At 55.0% G+C, this 9737-nt stretch overlaps 1 protein-coding gene across 1 annotated transcript in view; it reads right to left on the bottom strand.

The window, feature by feature from the left end:
- The window catches only part of LOC122051787 (probable N-succinyldiaminopimelate aminotransferase DapC), a 16848-nt gene extending 7336 nt beyond the window's left edge, over window positions 1-9512 (bottom strand). Inside the window, exon 1 of the mRNA XM_042613079.1 lies at window positions 9360-9512. Within this exon, the coding sequence (XP_042469013.1) occupies window positions 9360-9485 (126 nt within the window). The 5' untranslated portion in view covers window positions 9486-9512. The remainder of the gene's footprint in view (window positions 1-9359) is intronic.
- Window positions 9513-9737: the final 225 nt, after the last annotated feature.

Raw genomic sequence — 9737 nt, 5'->3', positions numbered from 1 at the left:
CTAGTCGGAGACAGCGGAGAGTGCCACGTCCCCAGCGTCCGTCGACTCAGTGCTCGGACAGGATCAAATTGGCGCCGTCTGTGGGAACGCACCTGAATCTGAGCGGAGACGATGGAAGAAGCTGGACGCCAACTCATGGTGACGCTCTCCCCAGAAGAACTCGACGTACTCATCCAAGCGCGAGCAGCAAAAATCGGCGACATCAGCATCGGGGGGCCGAGCGGCACCCGAAGAGCGGCCGGAGCAGCTCTCAATATGGGGGCAAAATAAGGGACCGACCGACACCCAGATGGGGGCGTCGCCCGTCCCGATACCTTTTAATCGGGCTCTGTTCCAGACGCCCTCGGAGGTCGCACAAGCTAATCAGGACAAAGGATCTTCATCAGACGAAGCACCCGTCCGAGACGTCAGAAAAGGAAAAGCGCCCCAAATGGACGCGTCACCCGAACGGATCAACCAGCAGTTCTCAGATGTCATCCTGCGTGATCCACTGCCGAAGCATTATGTGCCCCCTGCGATCGGGGAATACAACGGGACAACCGACCCAGACAACCATCTGGGTAAGTTCGACAGCACTGCCACTCTGCATCAATACACAGATGGTGTGAAGTGCCGAGTGTTCCTCACCACCCTTTCGGGATCGGCGCATCGGTGGTTCCGGAGGCTGCCGGACGGATCTATCACGAGTTTCAAAGAATTCCGAACGGCGTTCCTCCATCATTTTGGGAGCAGCAGGCGCCACCAGAAGACCAGCGTCAATCTGTTCGCCATCAAGCAAGGTTCGAGGGAGTCGCTCCGAGCTTACATCCAACGCTTCAACCAGGTGGCCATGGACATTCCAACGGTCACCTCGGAAACAATGATGAACGCGTTCATGCAAAGGCTCGTGGACGGTGATTTCTTCCGCTCGCTCATCCGGAAGCCGCCCCGGGACTACGACCATATGTTGCATAAGGCCAACGAGTACATCAATGTGGAGGAAGCCCAGGCGGCGAGAAAAAAAGAAGCCCTGACGGACCAACTAGCCTCCGCCGAGCAGAAGCAGCCCGTCAGTCACCAGCCCCCCAGAGGATCGCGAGTCGAAGCAGCCCATCCTCATCAGCACACTCGGCCGCACGCCATCCAGCAAGTCTCGGCCGATCGGCCCAAGCCCAAGGGGTAGGTATGGACCCCGATGTTTTGTTCACTCAATCAGTCAGCTACTCACAACACCCGCGACTGTCGGAGCCTCCCTCCCATCACTCATCCTGCGCCAAAGAGCTACCGTCGCCGATCACCTTCACCAGATCGGCGACATCGACAACGGAACCCCGTTCTAAAAATAGAAAGGAGATCCCCCGAGCGGCAACATCGTCAGCAGTCCAGAGTCCACCATCGGGCGTCGCATGAACGACCTCGACCATCCGCTCGGGAGGAGGAGAATAGAGGCAACACATCTCGAGGCGAGATCAACATCATTGCCGGAGGCCCGACCGAAGGAGACTCCAATAGAGCCAGAAAGACACACGCAAGGCAGCTGAGGATACATGCGGTCGGCTGCAGCCAGGAGAAGGCGAGCGAACCCGAGATCAGCTTCGGGCCTAGGGACCTCGAGGGGGTCGAAGTCCCACACGATGACGCCCTGATCATTCGAGAGGTAATAGCTAACTGCACTATTCACCGCATTTTCATTGACACAGGCAGCTCGGTCAACATAATATTCAAGAAGGCCTTCAACCAATTGCAAATCGACCAAGCTGAGTTACTGCCAATGACAACCCCCTCTACAGGTTCACTGGGAACGAAGTATTGCCGGTCGGCTAGGTCCGGCTGGCTATCTCGTTGGGAGAGGAGCCGCTCAGAAGAACAAGGACCACCAGCTTCATCGTGGTTGATACTCCTTCTCCGTACAACGTTATCTTGGGGCGACCGGCTCTCAACGAGTTCCGGGTAGTCGTCTCTACCTTCTGCCAGAAGATCAAGTTCCCGATGGAAGATCAAGTAGGGGAGGTGCGAGAAGACCAGCTGGCAGCTCGAAGATGCTATGTGGAAATGGTCCGAGCCGAAGCCAAGTCCGCTCGGAAAGTGTCACGAGTCGAGGTAAATGCTATAACCGAAAAACCACCTTATTTGGTTTACGAAGAAAAGGAGGAGGTGCAGATTGACTCTTCCCGACCGGAGGCCACCACCTACATAGCATCCGACTTGGAGGAGAACCAGAAGGAAAAACTGATCAAATGCCTCCAGCGAAACCGCGACGTCTTCGCTTGGTCGACCCATGAGCTGTCAGGGGTCTCGCCAAGCGTAGCGCAGCACGAGCTTCACGTCCGACCAGACGCGCGGCCGGTGAAGCAAAGGAAGAGGGACTTTAGCGCTGAGAAAAATGTAATTATCCGGACAGAGGTAGAGAAGCTTCTGGAGGCCGGCCACATAAGGGAAGTGCAATTCTCAAGTTGGCTCGCAAATGTGGTATTGGTCCCCAAGCCGGACAACAAGTGGAGAGTCTGCATCGATTTCCGGGACATGAACAAGGCATGCCCGAAAGACTTCTACCCCCTGCTCCGGATCGATCAACTGGTAGACTCCATGACCGGGTGCGAGCTGATATGCATGTTGGATGCATACCAAGGCTACCATCAAGTGTCGCTCGCCCGAGAAGACTAGGAGAAGGTCAGCTTCGTCACGGCAGACGGCACCTACTGCTACAACGTAATGCCGTTCGAGCTGAAGCATGCAGGAGCTACCTACCAGCGTCTGATGAACAAGGTATTCAGGGAGCAGATCGGACGCAACTTGGAAGTGTACGTGGATGACATACTTATCAAGTCCTTCCGGGCGGCAGATCTCTATGCGGATATGGAGGAGACTTTCCAAACATTAAGAAGATACGGAGTCAAGCTTAACCCTCAGAAGTGCTTGTTCGGAGCAAAAGGCGGACGCTTCCTGGGTTACATCGTGACCGAGCGGGGCATAGAGGCGAACCCCAGCAAGATAAAGGCATTGCAAGACATGCCGCCCCCCCTCCCCAGAAATCTTCGAGAGGTACAGCGTCTCACCGGTCGGATAACGGCGCTGTCAAGGTTTATCTCTAAGACCACCGACGGAGCCTGCCGTTCTTCAAGATTCTGCATAAAGCTACCAAGTTTCAATGGGACAAGGAGTGCGATCGGGCATTCGAGGAACTGAAGACTTACCTGAATTCCTTACCTATGTTGGCAAAACCGGCCGTAGGCGAGCCACTCTGCATTTATTTATCTTCAACCGAGCAGGCTGTGGGCTCGGCATTAGTAAGGTCGAACGACGAAGAACAGCCTGTGTACTTCTTAAGCCATATCTTAAAGAATGCTAAGTCTCGCTACACCGGTCTCGAGAAGTTGGCCTTCGCCTTGGTCCTTGCCGCTCGGAGGTTGCGCCCTTACTTTTTGGCGCACACCATTATTGTGATGACGAACAGCCCGTTGGGAAGGGTACTCCTAAACCCTGAAGCATCCGGACGGCTCATCAAGTGGACGACGGAGCTAAGCGAATTCGACATCCAATATCAACCCCGCCCGGCGATCAAGGCATAGTCCTTGGCAGATTTCGTGACGGAGGTACAAAAGTCCGAGCCCGAAGCTACATGGAAAGTATATGTGGACGGATCGTCCACTCGGCTCGAAAGCGGAATTGGGATCCTGATACTTTCGCCTCAGGGAGAGCGGATGCATTTGTCCGTCCGGCTGGACTATCGGGCAACAAATAATGAGGCAGAGTACGAAGCCCTCATAGCCGGACTGTAGGTCGCACGACATGTTGGAGCCAGCCGGGTGGTGATCCACTCGGATTCCCAGCTAGCCGCTCAACAACTCATGGGTGCCTTTGAGATAAACAATGCAAGACTCAGGTTGTAAGCGGAGGCCTTTGAAAAACTCAAGACCAGCTTCACCGAGGTGGTGGTCCAGAAGATACCCCGAACGGAGAACCAGGCGGCAGATGAATTAGCCAAGCTCGCAAGCTCGATATCGCCGGTCGTCATCCAGCAACCAATCGAGCAAGTATCCTTGGTAGCGCACGTGGACCGGATGGAAGACCTCACATTCCCGAGCGATTGGAGAACAACCATCATGGAGTTTTTGCGCTCAGGTGCCACGTCGTCCGATCGGGATGAAGCCCAGCTACTGAGGAGGAGAGCCGGCCGGTTCATGCTCATCGGAGATCAGCTTTACAAAAAGGCGTTCTCCCGACCTCTGCTGAAGTGTGTCGGTTCGGAAGACGCCGAGTACATTCTCCAGTAGGTACACCAAGGATCTTGCGGAGGTCATCCGGGCGGCCGTTCTTTGGTTAGGAAGATCCTGCTGGCCGGATACTTCTGGCCAACTCTACACGAGGACGCCGCTCGGACCGTCGCAACATGCCTTTCTTGTCAGAAGTACCACAGTTTCTCTCATAAGCCGACTGAAGAAATGAAAGCGTCCACAGTGTCCTGCCCGTTCGACCAGTGGGGCATGGACATCGTAGGACCTTTCCCTATGGCGACCGGACAACGAAGGTTCCTATTGGTGGCAGTCGATTACTTCTCCAAGTGGGTGGAAGCAGAGCCACTCCAAGATAACCGAACAGATGGTCAAGAAATTCATCTGGCAACACATCATTTGTCGGTTCAGTATTCCGCATCGACTCGTGTCGGACAACGGGCGACAGTTCGTCGGAAAGCAGCTCGAGGAATGGTGCGAGGGATATGGCATTGAGCAGCACTTCACGTCTGTGGCGTATCCCCAAAGTAACGGTCAAGCCGAAGTAGCCAACCGGGAGATCCTCCGAATTCTTCGGGCTCGACTCGACCACATGGGTGGAAGCTGGGTGGACGAGCTGTCGGGAGTCTTATGGGCCATCCGCACGACCCCTAAGGAGGGAACGGGAGTAACACCATTCCACCTGGTGTATGGAGGCGAGGCGGTCGTCTCAGTCGAAGTCGGCGTAGAGTCCGTCCGGATCCAAAACTACGACGAGGATAATGCCGAGCGGAGGCAGCTAGAATTGGACTTGATCGACGAGGAGCGAGCCAAAGCGTCCGTCCGGCTGATGGCCTACAGGCAAAGAATGAAGCAGAACTACAACCGCCGCGTGATTCCCCGAGCATTCCAGGTAGGTGACTGGGCCTGGAAGAAAGTGAAGCCGGTCGAGAACGTGGGCAAGCTGGAGGCTCCCTGGGCAGGACCCTTCAAAGTCGTCGATAGAAGAAAGGAGCGCCACGTAGTCTTTAGCCGGGATGGCAGCGGAGTCGGGAAGCTGACCCTTGGACTTCAGATAGTCCGTCGTGGCGGCAATGGCCAACTCAAAGGCAGTATACATCCGCTCGCAGACTTTCTCAGAAAATTCGTTCGAGCGGATGTGCTGCAGTCTCAGGGTTGTGACCCGGCCTGGCTCGGCCTCTTAATACTCCTTAAAGGTAGCTCGGGAAGCTTCAAGAGCCTCCTGTAGGGTGTTCAGTTCGTTCTTGTGTTTGGTCGCCTCCCCCGAGCGGCACATCTTCTCGTCGTCCAGCTGCTCCATCAACTCCTTAACTTGTTGCTCCAGGGCCCACGCCTCGACGTTTTTCTTATCCAGATCGGCGATAGCCTACTTCTTCCGATCAGTGGCCAGGCTTATTTTCCGGTCAAAAGTTTTGACCTGTTTTTCGAATTCGGCCAGCGTATACGTCTGGTCGGCCGTCTTCTTTCGCTCGGCCTCCAACAAATCTTTGGTCCTCTTGAGCTCTTTCTGCAGCTCGGCATATGAGGGGCCCTGGGAGGACGGGTCGCCCGAACTCTTCAGCCTCTTCAACTCTTCATCCGCCATGGCCAATCGGTTGGCGACAGCGATGTCCTCCACCCATCTCTGACATAAATAGGAGTATTAATAGCCGATCGGAAAGACGGCGTAAAGGACTTCGGAAGAAAACACACTTACCCCAGTGGCCTGTTGCATTTGGCTGTTGGCTAGGTTGCCGAGCGGAATCATCGCAACACGGGCCCGAGCGTAGGCCCACATCTCGCGAGGGGCCCCTTCATGGTGATCGTATGCTCGGGCGCTGTCGGCCGATCAGACTCGGTCAAAAGCTCCTCGGTGGGAAGGTGCAAGGTGACCCTAATGGTGCGGCTCCGGCCGGGAGTCGTGTGAGCAGACGCAGAGGAATCAGAGGCCGGGGTGGAGAACTTGGACAAAATGGTCGAGCGCTGGACCCGGCGGGAGGCAAGTGCAAGAGTGTTGACCGACACAGCCTCGATAGGGTTGGTAGGCGGGTTCAGTTGAGACGGAGTTCGATCGGAGGATAATGCCTCCACCATTGGGGTTTTCCCACGAGAATCGGATCCCGTCCGCTCGGACACATGAACAACGGAAGTAGCCGATCGCAGCGGCGTCTCCGTCCGGCGCCTTTTTTTGTCTGAGCGGGCGCTCGCATTCTCGATCAGAGCCTTCCTCCTGGACGGTCGGTTCCCTGTTTGACGTGGCGCCCCCCGTCACCTCCACGGGGGAGGCATGAGCGGCCGACTCCTCCGCGTTTGTCCCGCTCTCACCCTCGTGAGAGCCGACCGGGGTGATGCCCAGTTGCTCCATCTCCTTGGCGGCTGCCGCCTCAAGCGCCTCCGTTTTTCTCTTCAAAATCCCGAGCATCACGGACTCCATGACGATATTCGCTGCAAAGGAAAAAAAAGAAAATCAATTAGCACTCAAAGTACATACCCAAGTGAAATTCTTACCGAAGCTGCTCAGGAGTGGAGTTCGGCTCGGACTCAGGCCGAATATATACAGCACGCCTTCAGGCAGAAGCTTGTTGATATCAAGCTTCAGACCGGCAAGCATGTTCGCGGCCTGGAGATAGTCCGGTCGGGTCTTAAATCCTTTTAGCTCGGGAGAAGTAGGCGGTCCGACCTGCCATTTGGTTTGGAAGGGAGCCCGCTCGGGGAGACGAAGATAAAAGTAGTACTTCTTCCCGTGTTTATTGGAGGAGGGAAGTTTATCAAAGAAGACTAGGCCGGGCCGAGCCTGGAATAGATAGGTACCCAGCTCGGACTGCTTGGGATAATAAAAATAATAAAAAATTTCCGAGCGGAGAGGAATGCGGTGTATCTTGAACAATATCACCACTCCACACAAAAGGCGAAAAGTGTTGGGAACTAATTGGGCGAGCGGGAGACCAAAGAAATTGCAAACGTCGACGAAGAAGGGGTGGAGAGGAAACCGCAGACCGACTGTGAATTGGTCGCGGAAAAAACAGATAGCTCCGCGCGGCGGTTGGTGCGGCCGAGCAGACGGTGAGGGTAGAACGAGTTCAAAGTCGGACGGAATATCATAACCATCAAGCAAGGTCTCGGCGTCGCGCCGATCGAAACGAGACTCCATGGTAGTATACCAAGGGCCTAAAGTGAGGTCTGCGGGACGGGAAGAACTGGCCATTGTCCGACCGAGCAAGAAAGCAAAAAAACGAGAAAAAGGCACACGGCAGAAGGAAGAAGACGATAAAGGGGACAGCGACCAGAAGACAAGAACTTGACAAAGAACACAAGGGAAACAGAGAAAAAAGGCGGGAGAACCTTACAAAGAAGCTGAGGATCGAAGGAAGGAGGTGGGAAATCGTCGGAAAACGGAAAATCGGAGTTGCCGGAACGCTGAAGCACCAAAGAAGGTTGCGGGACACGCGAACGCAAAGGTGCGGCGGAGGAAGAAGGCGAAGGCTTTATAAGGTCGGGCCCGATCGGCCTCGGCCGTCAGATGCAGGTCACAGGAACCGAGGCCCACATCGGGCCGTTCATTTCAAACCGCCGATGTCCCATCGGACACATCGCCGAGTCGTACAATGACTCCAGCGGAGGCGACACGTGGCGCCATGACACAGGGGTGTATTTAATGAGCATCATTACGGCGTGCAGCGCGCGTGCTCGGTCTTAATGGAGAGGATTTGCACGAATTCCGAGGAGATCCGAAGGGCGTCAGCGTTGACCGTCGACACGGTAGCAAAGCCAGCAGCAGTAAGAGGCCGAGCGGCCGTGAGGAGGAACATTCCAGAAAGCGGTAGAGTAGTGTCACTCCGGCCGACCGGCAGTCCAGTCAATCGGACTTAGCACCTCCTTCGACTAGACTTGAGGGGGAGGCATGTGATCCGGTGGTAAGGATGGGGGACCCTCGTTGGCGGAAGGTCAACGATACGTGGAGGTCAAAGGTCAAGAGATTCAACCCTGAGACCCGACCGACCGGAATGAGAATCCCCCGAGCCGAATAAAAGACAACCCGACTAGGGGTCGGGTTTCCGATGCTCAAGGTAAAAAGGTTTCATGGCCGAGCGGGCTGTCCGTTCGGCCGGAGCACAAGGCAATAAAGACAAGCAGGAGCAATCTCATCCGAGCATACGACCGGGAGTCCTCCCAGTCGGACCGATACCTACAACCGGGGCAGAAGTGATATGTCTGCCGAGCGGCCGAACCGTTCGGCCCTGGAACAGACAAGAGGCGCAAGAGGACAAAGGAGACAGGGGATAATATCATCCTCGAGACATCTGCCGCCGACATGCAGCAAGGTTGGCGGCCGAACCGTACACAGGATCATACGGTGGAAGCTTCCACCGTCACATCCAGGATATGCTCGGACGATTGCGGAATGACGTCAGGGGTACGTTTCTGACATTGGCTCGTTAAGGTATGTTGAGGGAAGCGTGCACGCATCGAGAAGAGTGTCTGCGCCTCCCCGGGGTCCTATATAAGGACCCCCAGACATCGACGAAGGTATACGCAATCCTCACTGTAGCCACAGTTACGTTGCCTCTCTCATTTCTCGTTGCCTGACTTGAGCGTCGGAAGATCGTCGTCGACAAAAAAAACACTGGTCACTAGAGGGGAAGGAGAAACAATGTAAGAAACGATTCAGCTATCAAGAAGTTTATTAATCAATTATGATAAACCATTCAACTACGAAGTCCATTGTCCGAAGCGTACAGTCGGGACTATGAGTGTAGGTCTAAGGGTACTGGCCTGGAGGCGTATTCAAACACGTTCCAATATATTAAGTAGAAAATAATGAGTCTCTTTTGCTTCACCCGGTTGGAGTGATGACAGTAGCACGCGTGAATAGGATGGATGGAGTAGTAAAGACGGCGTCGTTCTCTACGTTCATATGCCCAATATGCTAGTCGCAAAATCTCACCGCAGAGCATCAAAATTGCAACCCAAATTTTGTTTCGGCGAGGAATAAAACTCAAAAAGGCAGTGCCATAGACATTTCCACCCAGATCCGGCAGCAATCCGAACATCAACCCGGAAACACGGTCGATTCAGGATGCCCCAACCATAAATGAAGAAAAGGCTCGATCAACCTGTCTAAATCTAAAGCCGGGAACACAATTAACCTAATTTAGTATTCAATCATACCAGAACAGGCGAAGGCTGCTGCGGCTCCTTCGCCTCGGAGGCTGTGGAAACGGCGGCCATGCGAGCGGCAGAAGGATAGGACAATCGTCGAGTGGCGGAGCGGCAGAAGCAGAAGGAACTCAGCATCTCGTGATTCGGAGACGGGGGAGGAGTTAAATAGGCGGGGGAGTCACTCACGGCGCAAGCGTGCCATCGAGCGGGCGCCACCCGGCCCGGCCCAACCCTCGGACCCGTCTGCCGCCGCCTCCACCAAACCAACATGAAACACGGACATGCGATGGGGTTCGGTGAAGGACACGTGGTTGACCTTCTTCTCCAACGCGTCACGTGAGGAGATCATCACACGTGTGCTTCATCCAATCGCTTTGCCATGTTCTC

Source organism: Zingiber officinale, chromosome 3A (assembly GCF_018446385.1).
Source record: "Zingiber officinale cultivar Zhangliang chromosome 3A, Zo_v1.1, whole genome shotgun sequence".
In the NCBI taxonomy this organism is placed as follows: domain Eukaryota; kingdom Viridiplantae; phylum Streptophyta; class Magnoliopsida; order Zingiberales; family Zingiberaceae; genus Zingiber; species Zingiber officinale.
The sequence above is the reverse complement of the archived record's forward strand: the minus strand, read 5'-3'. Positions and strand labels throughout refer to the sequence as shown.